The following is a 22,380-nucleotide window of genomic DNA, read 5'->3' as shown; positions in this document are numbered from 1 at the left end:
AAGGAGAAACTGAAATGTTCACACATACTAGAAGTTTCCAGAAGTCACCTATTTCAACTCATACTCATCAGACTTAAGTATAGTATTTAATTGAAGAATGCTTTCAAAGTGTCAGCAATGCCACAGGGCAAATTTGAGAATGCCTTTAGAGAGATATGCTGGTAAGAAACAAACTATAAATAAGTCTAGTTCAGCAGAGGGGTATAGATGTAAACAATGAAACTTACCTTTTTCCTAACAGAGGTGTCATAAAGTAAGTTTGAAAACAAACTTGACCAAAATCAAAAGTACCACTGGTTTTTTTTCAAAAAAGGTCAGAACCATGCAAAAATAGGGGGAAAAAAACCCACCACACTAGTCAAGGAGCATTTTATTCTTCAAGCACCTGGGAAAGTTCTACAGTATGTGTCTAAGAACATAAGCTTTGGAGTCCAACAAATCTGAGTTTAAGTGCTAACTCCTTGTGTTACAAAACTCATACAAATATATCAAGCTCTAAGTCTTAGGGTCTACAACTATTAAGTGGGGATAATAATTTGTAGCTCCATAAAGCTATCAGTAAGATAAAATGAAATAATGCCTGGCACAGAGGTCCCAATAATTAACAATTATTATATTGGGGTGCAAGATGTGAGAAACTTCATAATATTCTTGGTTAATTAACATCTGTTTTGCAAAGCGTTTTTGATTTTAAAGTCACACGGGAAATATTTTCCATTTATTTCTCATAATACTTGGATTCTCAGGTTGCAACAAAAACTGTATGTAATTTTAAAATTAAAATTACGACTGCTAATTTTAGACTGATAGAATAAAACAGCTCTCATCCTATTACCAAGTGCTCCAGATTTCTAATCTAAGCAAGACAAAAAGATAAAGAAGACACTATTACTGTCATTCTCCAGTCCTTGTTAATTTCTTGCCTTTAGAGTCAGAAACATTTCCAGAGAGAAAATGCCCAATGGGATTTAGTCCTGCAAACCAGAGAACCACTCCAAACAGCTGTTCTAGTGGTAAGGATACCCTGAGCAACTTCTTTATATTTATTGAAGAAATGTCATTATTATGCCTACAGCAGATTTAAAAGTTTATGGGCAAGAAAGTTTTAAGTAATTAAAGGAAGATATTATTCATGTGTTCAAAGACTATATCAAGTCCTTAAAAAACAAACAAAAAAACACCTACTTTTAGTTCTCAGTACCCAAGGGGATGTATTATAGAAGATATTGAAGCAGAGTCCCCACACCTCACTCCAAAGTAAAAGAAGAAACAAGCCTGAGTTCCCTTAACACTAGGTTTATTGCAAAACTTAACAGATGGGGAATATATCAAAGCAAATACTACTCACACACACGTTTGTTCACTAAGTATATAAATCAATCCCTTACTTATGTCTCATAAACTCAGTTCACCAGGCTTTCCATAATTACTTCTAAGTATAAAGCTCACAGTATAGTTCCTTACCTTTCCATTAGCTTCTCTTTATCCCAATTGAAGTGGCTAAGGAGTATTCTTGTGATAGTTGCTGGATTCTAAAGAAGGGGGGGAAAAAAGTCATTTTAAGGTAATAGCACTTATTGACATTTAGTGAATTTTTTAGGTTCAATTTACTCTTCTATAACACCCCACCCAAATTACCTTTCCTAAGGAATTTCTTTATTCCCCTAATATAAAAATTTAAGATCAAGACTATTTACAAATAGTATGTCACACTAATGTCATGCTTCTATGAGATTCTAAAGTAGAATTCACAACAAGCCAAGAAGAAATTAAATGAAAAACTACTGTATTAAATCAAGTACTAACAAAGTGAACTTTTTTGCAATTAGATTTAACAGACTGCCACATCACACTGTAAATCAATAGTTCATAATATTTTATATACTGAATAGTTCTAATCAGTCCAAACCATTTTTAATTCAAAAGGCCCATACTTAATGAAAAACACAAAATACCTGTACTGTGAAATAATTTATAGAGTATCATCTGTAACCACTATTTCATTTCTCAAAGGAAACCACAGAGTCCAAAGTTTACTGCCCCATCATCATCCAGTGATTGTCACAGACCCTCCCGTTTTCCATGAAACTAGTGCACAGAGTTTTATCTCAGTAAGATGAGGGGGCCTAGGAGATGAAGGAAATCCAACTTATTCAAAGACACTAGAGCTAGTTACAAGGTCAAAAGTGAAATCCAAACTTGAGTCTGCTTATCTGTACTTTATGCATGATTTTATTATATCAAGTAGTATTTCAAAAATGGTCTTTGTATATAAACCACTTTTATTTCACCATAGTTAGACAGCAATGTTCTGGCACAGTAAGTGTTTGGGCTTCCCTGGTGGCTCAGTCAGCAAAGAATCCGCCTGCAATGCAGGAGACCTGGGTTTGATCCCTGGGTCTAGAAGATGCCCTAGAGAAGGGAATGGCAACACACTTCAGTATTCTTGCCTGGAAAATTCCATGAACAAAGAAGCATGGCAAGCTGCAGTCCATGGGGTAGCAAAGAGTTGGACACGGCTGAATTAATAACACACATCGACTCATTTAGTTTAAAAGCAATCCTGTATAAAAATGTCATGAAAGAAATCCCTATCAATTATTCTTAGTAATATCATTTGTCACAAAAATTCAGACATCCACATTGCTGCTGTTGTTTAGTTGCTAAGTTGTGTCCGACTCACCTTTGGCAAAAAAGCCAAAGATGCAGATATGGTAAGTCCCAACCCTCTGCTCCAGGCACATTTTGCTAATCCATCTAGGTATTCCTTACTTCTTAGACTCAGACTTCCTTAAGAATCTTCCTTCAACACACCATTTGAGAAAAACACTGTCAGTCTATAAGAATAGGTGAAAAGAAAGTTATTAGCTCACCCAAATTATAATATTTGTACAGAATACAGATATTATCACATATCCAGCTCTTTAACAATAGGATTGTGGATTTCCCTTGTGACTCAACTGGTAAAGAATCCACCTGCAATGTGCGAGACCTGGGTTCAATCCCTGGGTTGGGAAGATCCCTTGGAGAAGGGAACTCACTCCAGTATTCTGGCCTGGAAAATTCCATGGACTGTATAGTCCATTGCATCACAAAGAGTCAGATAGGACTGAGCAAGTTTCACTTGCCTATAACTGAAATAGTTATTCAGTCATATTTAAAATAAGGGCAATAATCCCATTTTTGGGGAAATCCCATAAATTGGGAAAATTTAGTAGTACTCACTGGGATTTTGCAACTATAACTTTGGGACATCCAAAACATTATACATTCTCTGCCACTGGGGAAAATTTTTCAGGAATTGTTAAGTCTCAACCTGCAAAGAGAAAAATGGGAGAGGTGGGGAAATGCCCTCTTTGACCTAATGTTGCTAAGTGCCTTTTCTGTGTTTGAGATCTCACATCAAAAACTGGTCTCGTCCAGAGCTTCCAAACCCGTTTTATTGATTCTTCAAAAATAACTATGGAATATTCTGTTGAAAAACAGATTCCTGGCTCCACCCCCAAATGTGCCTGTTGCCAAAGGGATTCAGAACATTAGACCAGGGGTCCCCCAGGATGAAGAAAATATGACAATCTTTCTGTTTTTGGCTGTTCAAAAATTTCTGTGTAGGTGTAATGTGTTTGTTTAGTAATGTACACAGGGACCTCCCTGGCAGTCTAGTGGTTAAGACTTCACCTTCCAATGCTGGGGAAGCAAGTTCAATTCCTGGTCGGGGAGCTAAAATACCACAGGCCTCAGGGTCAAAAAACCAAAACACAGGGAATTCCTTGGCTGTACAGTGGTTAAGACTTCGCTTTCCAATGCAGTGGATGCAGGTTCGATCCCTGGTCAGGGAGCTAAGATTCTACATGCCTCTTGGCCAAAAAACCAAAACAAAACAGAAGCAATACCATAACAAATTCAATAAAGACCTAAAAAAAATAATTATGTACATACTTTATTGGAGGTACATGCCAGAAAATTTTTCCCAGAAGGATACTACTGGAAAATTTGGCTAAACCACATCATAATGTCGTTCTGCCAGTGATCTACACTTCAGGGCAGAGAATATTTCACAATACTAAGTAAATATATTTGGGTCACTATCTCACTGAAGCTGGCTCAAGTCATTTATGTGCACTGAATATAAGGAAAGGTGATGGGGAAATGGCATCTATTGTACATCTACTGTATTCCAGACCCTGTGTAAGAACTTCCCAGTTGGTGCCAGTGGTAAAGAATCTGCCTGCCAATGCAGGAGACGTAAGAGATGTGGGTTTGATCCCTGAGTAGGGAAGAACCCCTGGAGAGGAAATGGCAACCCATTCCAGTACTCTTGCCTAGAAAATCCCATGGACAGAGGAGCCTGGTGGGCTACAGTCCATAGGGTCGAAAAACAGTCAGACATGACTTAAGAGACTAAGCACACATGCACAACAAAGTATTATATACCTCATTTAATTCTCAAAGCACTCTGTAAGGTAAATATTCTTACTTCCCATTTTAAATGAGAGAACTATGACTAGGCTCCAGGAGTATACAAAAACTACCCAATATCATACCTCTAATTAAGTGCAATAGTTGGAAATTCTAGCCTAGGACAATCTGGATCTAATATTCCTTCATTTATTCCATGTGGGAGACTCCAAAGGAATATTAAAGATCTTACTTACGTATGTTTAAATATCTTTTATATCCTCTGCTGCTGCTAAGTCACTTCAGTCGTGTCCGACTCTGTGTGACCCCATGGATGGCAGCCCACCAGGCTTCCCCATCCCTGGGATTCTCCAGGCAAGAACACGGGAGTGGGTTGCCATTTCCTTCTCCAATGTGTGAAAGTGAAAAGCGAAAGTGAAGTCGCTCAGTCGTGTCCAACCCTTAGCGACCCCACGGACTGCAGCCCACCAGGCTGCTCCATCCATGGGATTTTCTAGGCAAGAGTACTGGAGTGGTTTGCCACTGCCTTTGCCATTGCCTTATATCCTCTACAACAGGGTAATTCAAGGCAGGATGAGGAGGGGATGACAGAAGGCTATAAGGCACAAGGGCATTTGAGGGACTAAAAATGTGATGGTTGGTAATGATGAGGGGAAATCTTTATCAAAACTCAAACTATACACTTAAAAATGGGTACCTTTAGTCAAATGGGTATCTTTTTATTTAAAAACAGAACAATCTGACTTTTGGTCCTGGCATCTCCCTCCCACCAATTACAACTAAAAACTCTGTACAAAATACAACCAACAAGAGTCCTCTAACAATTAAATAACAGCAGGCAGATTGGGGGGAACAGGGAAGAACAACAAATATGATGGTAATGAGTATCCTGTGTGTTTTATCTCCTTTATTTCCTGGCTTGGACACAAGGGTGGGCCAAATAGGCTTAACTGTGTAACAGGCATGATTGGCAAAAACTGAGACAAGCACACCTTCTTGGTCAGAGGACTAGGGCAAATGCCCCTGGAGAAGTCAGAGAGAATACTTTTCATTTTCCTTTATTTCTCCCAGCCTTGGCCTGAGACAAGTCCCAGACATGAAAGTATACTACTGCAGACCACAGAAAACTACCAGGGAAAATCCACTGCTCTGAATGGAAGAACAAGGAAGAACTCTGTTGTGAAAAGTGTGAGAGAATCCCTATCATTTTCTTTTTTTCTCTTGCCACTTCACCACAAGGTATGACAGGCAGAAAAGTAACACTGGGAGAACTCTAGACATTCAGCTAGAGGAATAAAGAAAAGGGCCCTTGGGAGACAGAGGAAATCACTGTAAGAAGAGAGATGCAGAAGCAGATTCCTAATTCTATGATGAACCAAGTCCTAGGCTCACAAGCAAGGAATACATGTGTGGAACAGCCAAAGAAGAAGAGGAGAAGTTTCCAGAAGAGAACTATGATATAAACTGCTGCCCAAATCCTAGATCAACCTAGTGGGAATGGGAGGGGCAAAGTGAACATAGCAAAGATTTAGAAAACTAAACAGATAATGGAATCAACCTGTACATAAAGTGAGAAAGAACTCCAGGTAGAATCTAACTGGGTTGACTTGTTTACTAAACAAATAAAAGATCCTTACCATTTCTGAAAGGATTTTAAGAAGACACAGACTTTCATACAACATACTACACATGCAGGAGAGAATACAGAACTACCAGAAACAAAGTAAGAACAGTAACAAAATCTGATCAACTAACAAGGGAGAAGACAATTACTTGAGTCTGACCCCAACATGACCCAGATATTAGAATCATCAAAGACTTTTGAAGCAGCTGTTAAAAACATGACACATTAGGTAAGGGTGAACACCTTAAAAGGAATGAAAGAAATTCTTAGGACAGAAACTCAAATTATTTAAAAAAAAGAAGAAGAAAAAATGGAAAATTTTAGGACTCAAAAACTCTAGATCACGGATGGGCTCAAGAGCAGAGAGATGACAAAGCAGTCAAATATGTCAATAACAAGAATGAGTGAGTGAGTGTGTGGGTGTGTATGAAGTCTTGGGGCCCTGTGGGATAACATCAAAAGCTACCAGCCTAAAATTCTATATTCAATGAAAGTATAGTTCAGGAGTGAAGCAAAGGATATTCTCAGACAGAAGAAAACCAAGAGAACTCACTGCCATCAGACCTGCTCTAAAGGAACTGCTAAAGAAGTTCTCCAAATAGAAAGGGAATGGTAGCAGAGGGTAACCTAGAATTTCAGGAAAGAAGGAAGGGCAACAGAAATGGTAAATGAGTAAATATCATAGTCTATTTTTCTCCTCTATGTTATGAAAATATACAGAACTGCTGAAACCAAAAATTATAACACATTATGGTGAGGGGAAAGGTTAAATGTATACCAATGCAACACATATGACAACTACAATACAAAGGGACAGATACAAACATTACTTACATAGCTATAAGGTTTCTGTTTCACTTGGACTGGGAAAACATTAACTCTAAGTAGGCTGTGAAGTGAAATATTTGTATATAACGCTTAGAGCAACCACTAAAAAGAGAGAGATAAAAGCACCAACACATATATAAAGTTGAATATTTTTAAAATTTCAATCCAAAAGCAAGCAGGACAAAAGACAAAAATAATTTAAAACACCAAAATTAAACCACATCAATAATTACATTTATTGTTAAAAGTGGGGGAAAAACAAACAAAAAAACAACACTTAAAAGACAGAGGTAACTATACAAATAACGAATTATTATGTTATATACCTGAATCTGATGTCATATGTCAATTATGCTTTAATTAAAAAAAGAAATCTTTCTGCTGCTAAATGAAAATAAAAGACAAGAGACAGCTTAGTGTTTTTTTAAGGCAAAACTATATATTGTTTATGTAACAACCCATTTTCCAACATAATGATATACAGAGACTAAAAGTAAAAACTTTTTTAAAAGATGTATTATGCAAAACACAAATCAAGCAAGAGCTGCAGCAGCTCTGTTTTTCTCAGACAAAGTAAACTTCAAAACAAGAAAATTTACCAGTGATAACAAGAAATCTCAGTGGAAAGGTCAAGTTACCAAGAAAACATGCACCTAACAATAAAGTCCCATAATAAATGAAGCAAAACTGACAGAAATGAAAGAAAAACAGACAAATCCACAATTATACTTAGAGATTTCAAAACTCCTCTCTCAGTAATCCACTGAACAGATGATTCAGAAAATAAACCATCTTCTACTAAGTAATCCAAGGGTCAATGAGGAAGTCTTGAAGAAAATTAGAAAACATCTTAAACTGAGGAATACGAAAATACAAAACATCAAAATTTGTGAAATGTAGCTAATGCTGTTTAGGAAGAAATTCAGTGTGTTAAATGCTTACATTCAGTTCCGTTCTGTCGCTCAGTCGTGTCCGACTCTTTGCGACCCCGTGGACTGTAGCCTAACCAGGCTTCTCCATCCATGGGATTCTCCAGGCAAGAAGTTTGGAGTGGGTTACCGTTTCCTTCTCCAGGGGATCTTCCCGACCCAGGAATCGAACCCGGGTCTCCCGCATTGGAGGCAGATGCATTAACCTCTGAGCCACCAGGGAAGCCCAAATGCTTACATTAGAAATGAAGAAAGATAACAATTTTTTTTTTAAGCGCAAACTACACCTAACACAAGCAGAAGAATTAATAAAAAGAAGTCAATAAAACTGAAGACAGAAAAACAAGAGAAAATAAATGAAACCAAAAGCTGTACTAAACATGAACAGAATGCAAGCAAGGACTAAACAAGGGACTTCTCTGCTGGTCCAGCAGCTAAGACTCTGCACTCCTAATGCAGGGGACCCAGGTCCAATCCCTAATGAGGGAACTAGATCCCACATGCAACAACTAAGAGTTCATCCACATGCCGCAACTAGAGAATCCTACATGCTGCAACTAAGACACAGCACAGCCAAAAATACAGCCAACCAGAAAAAGTTTCAAAGATTCTTATAAAGCCAAACATAATATTTAAACCCAAAATCTGACTATTAGGAATTTACCCAAGTGAAACGAAAACTTATGTTCACTCAAAAACCTGTATGAAGATGTTTGTGTGTGTGTGTCAGTCGCTCAGTCATGTCCAACCCTATGCGACCCACAGACTATAGCCTGTGAGGCCCCTCTGTCCGTGGGATTTTCCAGGCAAGTATTGGAGTGGGTTGCCATTTCCTCTCCAGATATATATATATGTATATGTATATGTATATATATATATGCACACACACACATATATTAAAAAGCTTCATTCGTACCTGGTAAAAACTGAGAACAACCTAAATGTTTTGCAGCCAGGGAACATACAAACAAATGGTGGTAAATCCACTGGATGGAATACTACTCACCAACAAAGAACTATTGTTACAACAGTACATATGAATCTCAAATGCAAATACTAAGTGAAAGAAGCTACACTCAAATGGCTACACATTACTGCAAGATTCCATTTTTATGACAAGGTAGAAAAGGCAAAATACAGGGATGGTATACAAATCTTCTAGTTGCCAGGGGTTGGGGGACTGTATGATTTGGACAAACAGGATATAAGAACAGAGAATTTGGGGGGGTGATAATGGAACTGTTCTGTAAGCTGGCTGAGATGGAATTTACAGTCTCTAGGCATTTGTCAAAACTCATGGAATTATATACCTAAAAGTGACTATGCTAAAGCCTTTGACTGTGTGGATCACAACAAACTATGCAAATTTCTTCAAGAGATGGGAATACCAAACCACTCTACCTGCCTCCTGAGAAATCTGTATGCAGCTCAAGAAGCAAGTGTTAGAACCGGACATGGAACAATGGACTGGTTCCAAACTGAGAAAGGAGTACATCAAGGATGTACACTGTCTTATAGAAATAACCTCAAATATCCAGATGATACCACCCTTATGGCAGAAAGCTAAGAAAAACTGAAGAGCCTCTTGTTGAAAATGAAAGATGAAAGTGAAAAAGCTGGCTTAAAATTCATCATTCAAAAAACTAAGACCATGGCATCTGGTCCCATCACTTTCTGGCAAATAGATGGGGAAACGATGCAAACAGTGAGACTTTATTTTCTTGGGCTCCAAAATTAATGCACATGGTGACTGCAGCCATGAAATTAAAAGAAGGCTGCTCCTTGGAAGAACGGCTATGACCAACCTGGACAGCATATTAAAAAGCAGAGACATTACTTTACCAACAAAGGTCCGTCAAGTCAAAGCTATGGTTTTTCCAGTAGTCATGTACAGATGTGAGAGTTGGACCATTAAAGAAAGCTGAGTGCCTCTTTCACTTTCATCAAGAGGCTCTTTAGTTCTGCATATAAGTTAAATGAGCAGAGTGAAAATATACAACCTTGACGTACTCCTTTTCCTATTTGGAACCAGTCTATTGTTCCATGACCAGTTCTAACTGTTGCTTCCTGACCTGCATACAGATTTCTCGAGAGGCACGTCAGGTGGTCCAGTATTCCCATCTTTTTCAGAATTTTCCACAATTTACTGTGATCCACACAGTCAAAGGCTGTGGTATAGTCAATAAAGCACATGTTTTTCTGGAACTCTCTTGCTTTTTCCACGATCCAACAGATGCTGGCAATTTGATCTCTGGTGCCTCTGCCTTTTCTAAAACCACATATTGCTGAAGCCTGGCTTGGAGAATTTTAAGCATGACTTTACTAGCGTGTGAGATGAGTGCAATTGTGCAGTAGTTTGAGCATTCTTTGGCATTGCCTTTCCTTGGAATTGGAATGAAGACTGACCTTTTCCAGTCCTGTGGCCACTGCTGAGTTTTCCAAATTTGCCGGCATATTGAGTGCAGCACTTTCACAGCATCATCTTTTAGGGTTTGAAATAGCTCAACTGGAATTCCATCACTTCCACTGGCTTTGTTCGCAGTGATGCTTCCTAAGCCCCACTTGACTTCACATTCCAGGATGTCTGGCTCTGGTGAGTGATCACACCATCATGATTATCTGGGTAGTGAAGATCTTTTTTGTACCGTTCTTCTGTCTATTCTTGCTACCTCTTCTTAATATCTTCTGTCCTTTATTGAGCCCATCTTTGCATGAAATGTTCTCTTGGTATCTCTAATTTTCTTGAAGAGATCTTTAGTCTTTCCCATTCTATTGCTTTCCTCTATTTCTTTACACTGATCATTGAAGAAGGCTTTCTTATCTTCCTGGCTATTCTTTGGAACTCTGCATTCAAATGGGTATACCTTTTCTTTTCTCCTTTGCTTTTCACTTCTCTTCTTTTCACAGCTACTTGTAAGGCCTCCTGAGACAGCCATTTTGCCTTTTTGCATTTCTTTTTCTTGGGGATGGTCTTGATCCCTGTCTCGCGTACAGTGTCATAAACCTCCATCCATAGTTTATCAGGCACTCTGTCTATCAGATCTAGTCCCTTAAATCTATTTCTCACTTCCACTGTATAATCATAAGCGATTTGATTTAGGGCATACCTGAATGGTCTAGTGGTTCTCCCTACTTTCTTCAATGTAAGTCTGCATTTGGCAATAAGGAGTTCATGATCTGAGCCACAGTCAGCTCCTGGTCTTGTTTTTGCTGACTGTATAGCGCTTCTCCATCTTTGGCTACAAAGGATATAATCAATCTGATTTCAGTGTTGGCCATCTGGTGATGTCCATGTGTAGAGTCTTCCTTGTGTTGTTGGAAGAGGGCGTTTGCTATGACCAGTGCGTTCTCTTGGCAAAACTCTGTTAGCCTTTGCCCTGCTTAATTCTGTACTCCAAGGCCAAATTTGCCTGTTACTCCAGGGGTTTCTTGACTTCCTACTTTTGCATTCCAGTCCCCTATAATGAAAAGGACATCTTTTTTGGGTGTTAGTTATAGAAGGTCTTGTAGGTCTTCATAGAACTGTTGAACTTCAACTTCTTCAGCATTACTGGTTGGGGCATAGACTTGAATTACCATGATACTGAATGGTTTGCACTGGAAACGAACAGAGATCATTCTGTCGTTTTTGAGATTGCATCCAAGTACTGCATTTCGGAATCTTTTGCTGACCATGATGGCTATTCCATTTCTTCTAAGAGATTCCTGCCCACAGTAGTAGATATAATGGTCATCTGAGTTAAATTCACCCATTCCAGTCCATCTTAGTTCACTGATTCCTAGAATGTCGATGCTGACTCTTGTCATCTCCTATTTGACCACTTTCAATTTGCCTTGATTCATGGACCTAACATTCCAGGTTCCTATGCAATATTGCTCTTTACAGCATCGGACCTTGCTTCTATCATCAGTCACATCCACAAATGGGTGTTGTTTTTGCTTTGGCTCCATCTCTTCATTCTTTCTGGAGTTATTTCCCCACTGATCTCCAGCAGCATACTGGGCATCTACCGACCTAGGGAGTTCATCTTTCATTGTCCTATCTTTTTGCCTTTTCATACGGTTCATGGGGTTCTCAAGGCAAGAATAATGAAGTGGTTTGCCATTCTCTTCTCCAGTGGACCACATTTTGTCAGACCTCTCCACCATGACCTGTCCGTCTTGGGTGGCCCTACACATCCAAAATCAGGAGCAGTGGCCAAGAGGAGATACCCCATGTGCAAGGTAAGGAGCAGCAGCTGCGCTTTGCTGGAGCAGCCATGAAGAGAGACCCCACGTTTAAGGTAAGAGAAACCCCAGTAAGATGGTAGGTGTTGCGAGAGGGCAACAGAGGGCAGACAGACTGAAACCACAATCACAGAAAACTAACCAATCTAATCACATGGACCACAGCCTTGTCTAACTCAGAGGTCAATACCCCTAAGAGAAGTAAGTCAAAGACAAATACTGTGTGATATCACTTGTACGTGGAATCTAAAATATACAACAAATGAGTGAACATAACAAAAAAGCAGCAGACTCACAGATACAGAGAACAAACTAGTGGTTGGGTGCGGGGGGGCAGGGGGGACCAACACAGGGGTGAGACACTGGGAGGTACAAGCTACTGGGTCTAAGACGGGCTACAAGGATGTACTGTACAACACAGGGAATATAGCCAGTATTTTTTAGTAACAGTAAATGGAGTGTAATCTTTACAAAAAATTTTTACAAAATAACCATGTTTTTAAAAAGTGGGACTTTAAAAAATTCTATTTGAGATGAGTGGGACTACTTTGAGGGTCCAGTTGTTAAAATTCCTCACTTCAACTGCATGGGGCACGTGTTCAATCCCTGGTTGGGGAACTAGGATCCCACATGCTGCAGCACACAGCCAAAAAAAAAAGGATAAGGTGCTTTATAAAAAAGTACAGTGAGCATCAAAAGGGCAATCTTAAAAAGAAGAACACAGATGTGAAATTACTTAGTGCCAGGCACCTTAATTATTTTATTTAATCCTACCATTAATATTTTATGCAAGGCAAGCATTATTTACATTTTACAAATGAAGCTGGAGAGAGATAAAACTGACCCAAGATAAAGCTAATAAGACCTGAATATTAGGAGAAGTTTATAAAAATTCATGCTTATAGCACCACCCTCAAAGATTCTGATTTAACTGCTTTAGGCTAGGGCCTGGTCAAAGAAATCCACCTATGTATGGTGGATACCACCACCAAAATTCATAAAACCACTATTTTAGTCAACTCAAGCTCTTGGATAACATAAAGAGCTCTTCATCCTGTTCTTATTGGTGTTTCTTTTTTTTAAAAAAAAAAAAAAAAGAAGAAGATACAAACAAGTCAAACAAAATCAGTTAATGAGCAAAATCACCATAATTAGAAAACTAATACTTGCAGCAATACACTTAACCTTTAGGACAATAAGTCAATCTATAATTTCACATGATCTCTAGTTATAAGCTCTAAAACAATGGTTTCCCCATTCTGGCTACATATTAGGATCTCCTCTGGAAATGGAAAAATATCAATACATGAGTTCAGCACCAGCAATGTGGTTTCAACTGTCTGGAATGGGGAATGGATACGTGTACTTTTGATCCAACTATAACCTACAGTTCCCCCAGACAATAGTAATATGCAGCCAGAATTAGGAACTAATGCCCGAAACAGTTTCCCACTATGAGGGCTCTGAAAAAGTGTTTATGTGTAGAACTCCCATATGAACATAGTGGCTTAGCGTTTTAGTAATTTGAAGAAAATTACAATCTAGGGTTACAGCAGTTGCACTTGCTTTGAAAGTACGTCCAAAGTTCCATTTTTGGATTTTTAAAAAGTGGGCCTCAATATGACAACTGTCCCAGCTGACTTTATGCACTATCATCCTCTATCCTTTGATCAAATGGTCCTCAACTATGGTAGCCCATTAAAATCATATGAAGCACTTTAAAAACTGATGTGCAAGCCACATCCAAGGCTAAATACATCAGAAGCAAACTAAGGGAGGAGAGGTAGAGGAGGGGACTGGGTGCAAAAGGGAAAAATCTTGGCATTACCATTTACTGAAAGCTTCCAGGCATTCCAACATGCAGCCCAGGTGGAGAACCAGAGTTCTAGATGTATGAATACATGCAGACATGCCCACACTCTAGAGTATGACAGAATCTCCTGGCAGATCAACCAAGCTATTGAATGACATTCCTAGGATTGTACTATGGAGAAGCAACTATTTTTGAAAAGTCTCGATAGATAATCCTTATTTTAGGGGAAAGCTAAATATTAGATGAATGGGTTTTATAATATAAAACAGTAGTCTAAGATGAAACAAAAAAAAATTTTTTTTTAAATAACCCAATTATCATACATAGAAAAGACCCCACAAAGGCTAGCTTTATCTCAAAATTTGGTCTGAAATAGAACAGGTTGTAGATTCCATTTCAAAACTCAGTTTGGCAATTTTCCTACACAAGAATGGGCTCATGCTTCTATGTTTCTATTCAGCTTAATCTGACCTCCTTAAGAGGGCTTCCCAGGTGGCTCAAACAGTGAAGCATCTACCCGCAATACAGGAGACCTGGGTTTGATCCCTGGGTCGGGAAGATCCCCTGGGGAAGGAAATGGCAACCCACTCCAGTACTGAAAAATCCCATGGACTGAGGAGCCTGGTAGGCTACAGTCCATGGGGTTGCAAACAGTCAGACCTCCTTAAGACAGCTACTGCCGATTTAAATTTTACAGGCTATTAATGTGCCTTTAAAGCAATATTAGAAACCCACAAGCCATAAAGTACAAAAACTTCCGTACAGAAATATTTGCAACACCGACAATAAAAGGTAAATAAACATGTATGTCCATAAAAGACAAATAATCCAACAAAAATGGGCAGTTTATGAATTCGAAGACCTCCTTAATATAGGCACAGACTGTTTTTAATCTAGCACAACGGCCAATATCTTAAAAAATTATATTTGGAAACAAAGATGTGAGGAAACGGCCCACAACATGTTAGTGAGATGACAACTCTCTTAAAACCTTTCTAAAAATAGTCTAGCAGAACTGATCAAAACTTAAAATGCACCTAGAAATTTTACTTTTAGGAACCTACCCAAAAGAAATCTTCAGGTGTAAAAGGATAAGAATAAGAAAGTACACATGCACGTTATTTGTAACAGCAGTAAAGCAAAGATAACCTACATTCTCCCAAAAGACTGCCTACAAATTATGCTATCAGTTTAGTCGCTCAAAATTATGCTATATCCATACTTAAAATATTATGCAGCAATTTAAAAAACAAAATAGACCTGTGAACACTGAAATGGAAGGATATTACTGAGATATCACTGACTGAAAAAGGCAAGTTCCTGAGCAATGCACAATATTCCATTTTTGTGGGTTTTTTTACAGTAAATTTCTATGACGTATTGAATGTGCGATTTTAAAAGTTTAGAAAACTGTCCCTAAGAATTATATCCCCAGGGACCGGTTTAGGAGTAGGGTGAAAAGATTTGTTTCTACTTTATCATCATATGAACAGAAATGTAAAATGTTCCTTAATTTACAGCAGTACAGGCCTTACTACTGGGATGGCCCAAAAGTTCGTTCTGGTTAGGAACCAATCCAAATTTTTTGTCCAACCCAATATTTCAAAAATGCGTCCCACAAAATCATAATCACCCAAGAGTTCGTTAGGAATGCAGAATCCTAAATCCCAATCCACACCTACTAACTTGTATGCACATTAAAATTTGAGAAGCACTGTTACAAACTATATAAGGAAGCAACATTCTGAGCTGGTCACACTAACTGTAAAAAGTTTCATTTCCAAACTCTCAGATTTAATTAAATACCTGATTTCCCTCTAGGAAGTTATCATGCATAATTCAGGTATAAACGTCTTCCCTTTAAAAGTATATAAGAATGCTGAGAACTTCATACTGACTGTCACTAAAAGACTGCAATACAATTAACAGTTAATGACATACAATAAATTCTCTAGGTATCAAAAGCTCACACTGTACCATATACAAAATTAAAGAGTAGGATCCTGTCACCAAAAGACATTCTTGACTGTGATCAATCAGGATTAGGTGCCAGGAAGGGAAAGCACTAGATATTTTGAGAAAGGGAGAGTTAATAAGAGCAACTGAGTACTTAATAGTTGCAAGGATTGGAAGAATGGGGCTGTAAGGCTATGACTGTCTACAAGAATGACAGAACACTAGACAACTGAAGCACAGGGGACTCTCTCCCCTTATGCCACCAATGTGCATGTGTGTGCTCAGTTGCTTCGGGGTTGTCTGACTCTTTGGGACCCTACAGACTGTAGCCCACCAGGCTCCTCAGTCCATGAGATTCTCCAAGCAAGAATACTGGAGTGGCTTGCCATGCCCTTCTCCGGGGGAATCTTCCTAACCCAGGGATTGAAGCTGGGTTTCCAGCATTGCAGGCAAATTCTTTATTGACTGAGCTACCAATAGAGCCAATAAATTCAAGAATGGCAGCTAACTGTGATCCAAAGGATCACAGTCACCACTGACACTGCCAACAACTGCCTCCAGATAACCATGAAACAAGGTGATGTACACAAGAGCCCACCTGTTGCCTTTGCTACAAATGCCTCTTGATAACATAGAAAGGTGAAGAATGGATAATGCAATGCTGCATTTCTGCTACTGCAGAAAAACCTCACATTTTCACAACCCAGAAAAAAGCAGCAGGGAGGGATGAGGGGCAGAAAAGGGACGAAAGATGAACTTCCTTCAAACCTCACACACATATCTATTCAATAATTGGCAGCAACTATTTCACAGCTGAAAAACCCTAAATGCCAAACAGTCTGAGAAATAAAGTTTTTGGCTTTCTAGTCCATCCTCCTAATTATGGAGAGGATTAGGAGGATGAGGAAGACCATCACGGAATTCTCAGATGGCTTAAACGCTATATGCATAGAAAAAAAATTACAACACCAATCCTCAAAGTTTCAAATATTTGAGGTTTTAAATATTCAGTTTTGAATATTTACTTCTAAGCAACCATCAGGAGAAGGAAGGTTAAAAAAAAAACAAAGCCGGGGGGAATGTTGAGGGTGATGTTCTTTTTTTTTTTTTTAAGATCTCTGTCTTCATTTTATTTTATTTTTTGCCAGAGTATTTTTTTAATTAATTATTTTTTATTGGAGGCAAATTATTTTACAATATTATATTGGTTGGTTTTGCCATACATTGACATTAATTCGCCCCGGGTGTACATAAGTTCCCCCTCCTGAACCCCCCTCCCACCTCCCTCCTCCCTTTATCCTCCCTCTGGGTCATCCCCGCACGCCAGCTCCGAGCATCCTATAACATGCATCATGTATGTTCTTGAGATACTTTTCCACTGAAGTGGTTCCTGGAGTTTATTTCAGCAAGAAGTTCATACTCTACTCACTACCCTTTGATTTAACACTGAAAAGTTTTGACTATTTGTAATTCTGTAGATCCATGATACTTTACTTGAAAGTTTTCTGAGGTATGCATCTGAACTATAAACTTAATCTTGATGTACCAAAAATTGTTACCTAATGCATTCAGCCAACCACCCATCAGTAACATTTCAAATTTGACTTTGCTCTTCTTCACTTGCCCTTGTATAGGCATTTTATGAAGGAAATTATTTCTATGTCATCTCAAATTTAATTTCACCTCTAGAGAATGTCAAGAGTTTAGTCAGAATAAGACAAATGTTTCTATAAATGGAAGAATACTAAACTGTGTATAATCACTTAAATTATTCTGTAAAAATTCAAATGCAAACCAAACGGGTTGGGTGATGGAAGGAATATTATTTACATGAACAGTGGAAACAATATGTAAAACTTTTTTAAAAACAAATTCATGACTTTAAATAGCACGATCTACTTTCACATCTAGCTGAACAATAGCCAAGTCACACAACAATCTTTTTAAACTTTTTAGATCTTTTAACTCTTTTAAATCTTCACCACTACATGAGGCCCCATTCAGGCAAGATTTTGGTGGACCTCAGTCTCCTAACTACTGTTAGGAGCAGGGAAAAAACTAGGACTTCCTTGGTAGTACAGTGGGTAAGAATCCATCTGGCAGTGCAGGGGACATGAATTCAATCCCTGGTCCAGGAAGATTCCACATGCAGCAGAGCAACTCACCCCAGGAGCCACAACTTCTGAGCCTGCTCACCCCAACTAGAGAAAGCTTGCACACAGTTACAAAGACCCATGGACACCAAAAATAAAAGAATGAAATTTTTAAAAAATGAAATAAATCACAGGGATATAATGTACAACATGATTACTGCAGTTAATTTCATATTGTATATCTGAAAGCTGCTAGGAGAACAGATCTTAAAAATTCTCATTACAAGGGGAAAAAAATCTAAAAGGCAAGGCCAAGAACCAGGTAACTCCAATTCCAAACTATCTTGGCATAATGGAGCTAATCTAAACCACAAATGAAGATTATATATAAACCACCCTACCCTATTTTACTTTTTTTTTCATAGCTCTGAAACTGTGAGAAATAATTAAGATTATTTAGCAACCCTGAGTTATCTACTCATATTCTCACCTCTGGATTCCAATGGTCAAGCCCAAAGTATTAGCATTCCACGTAGCTATGTGGCACATACTGAAAGTGTTCCACCAAACACAGAAACAAAACATCTGAGTGACTTCAATGTACTGTCACTTCTCACACTAACAGCCATCTTCAAACTATCTGAAGATGGCATATAAAAATTAGTTCTATAATGCAAACTCAATATTGTTAAGTCTTTGCTTTTTCAAACTGCCATATAGTTGCTTTACTCTGCCGTGTCAATTTCTGCTATACAGCAAAGTGAATCAGACACACATACACACAAATCCCTTCTCTTTTGGATTTCCTTCTCATTTAGACCACCACAGAGCACTGGGAAGAGTTCTCTGTGCTACAGGCAGGTTCTCATTAAGAAGTCTCATATGGAGTTATTTCTCCATGTGGAGGCACTTAGAAAAAGACACACATGTACATTCCCGGCTACTACTGTTTTGTTTTTTTAAAAACAGTATCTGACCTAGTGCTTTAAGCGATTTATTTTAACTAATATCCTTCTGTTCCCAACACAGCAACTCAAAACAGCTATTGAGTAGTAGGATTTTGATTAACAACTGACTGATAACTTATTTATTCATAACCTACACATGTGTATGTGGTAATCAAAATTTTGTAGAATACAGTTGTGAGATTATTTGAAAATCATAGGGTAAACTTATACTTTGAGTTGTGAAAGTTTTAAGTAAATTGTAAAACCATCTTACAAATGCTTTTCTACGAAAACTTTACTTGAAAATAAAGAGATTGTAATTGTCTTTAAAGATCATAAATGCAAATGATCCTGAAATAGACAAAGATATATAATATATACTCTTGTATCATTTAAAGGAAGTTTTACAAGTAAGCTGTAACAGGTCATGTACATTTCCAGCACATTCTCTTGCTAATTATCCTCAAAATACACAGCTCGATGGTTAAGAATTGAAAAAGAACCATGTGATACATACAACTGGAATCTTCCTTCATGAAGGCTTGGACTAAGAACATTTTTACATGTATCTGCAGAGAGGATTCTGAAGAATGAAGGTGTCACTAAACGTGGACCTTTAACGCTGGGCCTGCCCTGAAGGACTAACTTTTGAATTTTAGAGTACGCACACACTTTTAGAAGCCAATGGTGACCTCAAAGCTGAACCACCAGCTTGGCCATACCCCAGGTGCTACTGATTTCCAATCCTTTGAGGCAACCGTTTAAAATCCTTTTAGCTGTTTCTCCTTGTTTTTAAATTTATCCTAAATAATATGCTTATGCTCATATAGTTACTGTCTTTCCATTTTAGATATTACCACATTCCTTGTGAAAGCTGAAGATTCAGCACTCTTACAGGCACCCTCTATGAAATCATTCTTATATAATTTTATCTTAGTTTTTAAGAAAAATCACTACTCACTATTTTTAACAATCAACAGGAACTCCAAGAGGAGGAGAGAATTACCAAAGCGATATTAAAACTTAATTTCTTAAAGTTTTAAAAGGACACAAGCATTTCAGTTTAAAGAGTCCAATAAGGGCCCAACACACTTAATCAGAAGATTCACATTTATATGTCTCTTCAGAACAAAAGGATACAGAGAAAATGCTGAAACTTTTTTAAAAAGTCATCAAGAAATAGGAAGCAGACTGGTATTAGATTAGCAACCATGAATGTATTAGGCAGTATCTTTCATAAACATCCCAATCTAGAAGTTTCCTGACTAGGAACCAAGTTTAAAAACAAACTGAAAACACTATAAGAGTCAGTGTAGAAAAGGTATATGGGAGTGAAATTAAGGATGTAGTCCAGTAAAGTGAGATTGTATTAAGGAAAAAAGACAGACCCAAGAAACAGGGACAGGATAGCAATGTAGAAGTTCGTGGCTGATGGCTATTACAAGAGGCCTAGTGGGAAAGGCATCCTGGGAAGAGCAAAATGGACAGCTCCTGGAGAAGTGTAAATATGAACCAGGTATAAACTGGACTACTTGGACTGTTAGTGATATAACCACAAAAACAAACATTCAGTGGTGTCACTTTAAAAATCAAGTTATGAGCAAACTAAGACTTGGTTATGATCACAAGACAAAAGAACTTTTTGATAACATAAAAATATAGACGACATAAATTGTGATCCACAAAGGTGAGAAAAGGAAGAGGAAAGAGATGTCAAAAAGTGATGAAAAGAAACAGATGTATAAATGTAATCACTTGAAGACATAACAGCTCTTTACTTCATCATGTGAATATCACTTTAAACCACAAATTACAGATGAGAGAAAAGAACTACAAAACCTAGCATATTAAGAACTCAATAAGAAAAGGCATAAAGGATATGAAATGGCAATTCAAAAAAATATTAACATAAAACAACCAAATAATATTTTCTTTATCAGACTAATGGAAATTTTAGGATTCTTAATAGTGCCAGCTGTAGATTAAAGTCTATTGACACAAGCATAAACAAGCACAACTTTAAAAAATCAAATCTTAGCAATGATTTAGATACAGTTGAAGAGTTTCATCTTCACCCCCTTACTAAGAATTCCTTTTCATAAAGACATAGATTAACTAGATTTTGTAAAGGTGCTACCAACATGCATTTTAAAAAAGCAAAACCCAAAAAGCAGAAGTTACTTTTGAAATGGCAATAGTGGCAGTCAACATTAGAACATACTTAGGTCTCTGAAATTCATAACTATTTTTCTTTATACTGAGTTGGACTACTAGATCTGACAATTCTGAAGAAACTATAGACTTGTGACTAATAGTCATACCACGCAAAAATAAATAATAATTTGTGATCTATTTTACACCACGAAATACCTAAAAAACATGTGAAAGAATGTATGAAAGTTTTATAAAGTTAACCAAAAAGGTTTCTAAGATCAAAAAATCCCGGTGTGTGTGGGGAAGATCTTAAAATACACCAAAACACCTTAACACTACTGATTGACGATACCTCTACTACAGTATACCATAAAACGTCACTTCGAAATACACTTTCACATTCAAGTGACAGTATACTAGATCTCTTCAATATAGCATATAGAGTTTATTATAACTATTAACTTTTGGGGCCAATATTTACACTACCGATATCTAAGATCTTCATTTTAAAGGCATTTTGAACATCTCGTAATCTTCACGGAAATCCAAATGCCAACTTTTATCTGCCTTTTCACTCAAGAAGCCTTGAGAAGCACTATAATTACCTGCTAGAAAAACAACCCCTGTCTTTTGGAAGCACAACAGCAAAGAAAATGATGCAAAAATCTTATCATTCAATTATCCCTATAAAATCTCACTTTACAACCAATACTAGAGTAATAAATAAGCAATCCAACACTTTACCATATCACATAATATATAAGCCTTTCACATCTCTTTCTTCAAATGTTTGCACTGTACTGCCTAAGTTCTTACAACTTGGCTGTGATTTAGCTCTTAGGATTCAGTATAAAAGTGCTGTTGCTCTCTCATTTCAATCCAACATTTACCCAAAAAAAGCCAGGAATAGCTATTACAAACGTGATCATTTAGCAAGTAAATGGATACAAATATGAGTAAAACGTACAAATATTTAAGTAAAAATCCTTTAGGTTCCTTACATAAGTTAAATGAACCACCAGGATTTAATTATCATCAAAATAGGATCAGATATATAACATTAATACATAAATATATATGCATGGCCAGGTCAATCTATCTTTCCTGTTTCTTCTCCCAGTTTTACAAATGGGATTTTCTGTTGTCATAGCTTCTGAAAATCAACCAGGTCCATGAATTAAGCAAGCATCATAAATAGCTTCCATTTATCCATTTCTATTATTCATCATTTTTTAAAAAGATAGTGGCAAATATCAATTTACTTTGTTGCCTAAATACCAAGTAAACTTCTGGCTTAAAAAACAGTAAAACCGTGCCCTTTATAAACAGATATGTCAAATTTGTCATGTCACAACAGGCTTTCCAGATCGATTTATAGGATAAATAGTAT

The 22,380-nt window shown here is 37.5% G+C and overlaps 1 protein-coding gene across 3 annotated transcripts in view; it reads right to left on the bottom strand.

The window, feature by feature from the left end:
* The window catches only part of ARIH1 (ariadne RBR E3 ubiquitin protein ligase 1), a 106,895-nt gene that overhangs the window by 60,770 nt on the left and 23,745 nt on the right, over positions 1 to 22,380 (bottom strand). For 2 of the 3 annotated variants that reach the window (XM_055437118.2, XM_055437120.2), the window contains one exon: positions 1,465 to 1,532. The exons of the other annotated variant lie outside the window; for it this stretch is intronic. In XM_055437118.2, coding sequence (XP_055293093.1) covers positions 1,465 to 1,532 — 68 coding nt within the window. The remainder of the gene's footprint in view (positions 1 to 1,464; positions 1,533 to 22,380) is intronic. 3 annotated transcript variants of the gene reach the window in all.

Source organism: Moschus berezovskii, chromosome 9 (genome assembly GCF_049115385.1).
Source record: "Moschus berezovskii isolate FMDL1 chromosome 9, NW_MosBer_1.0, whole genome shotgun sequence".
In the NCBI taxonomy this organism is placed as follows: domain Eukaryota; kingdom Metazoa; phylum Chordata; class Mammalia; order Artiodactyla; family Moschidae; genus Moschus; species Moschus berezovskii.
This window is presented reverse-complemented; position numbering and strand designations above follow the sequence as displayed.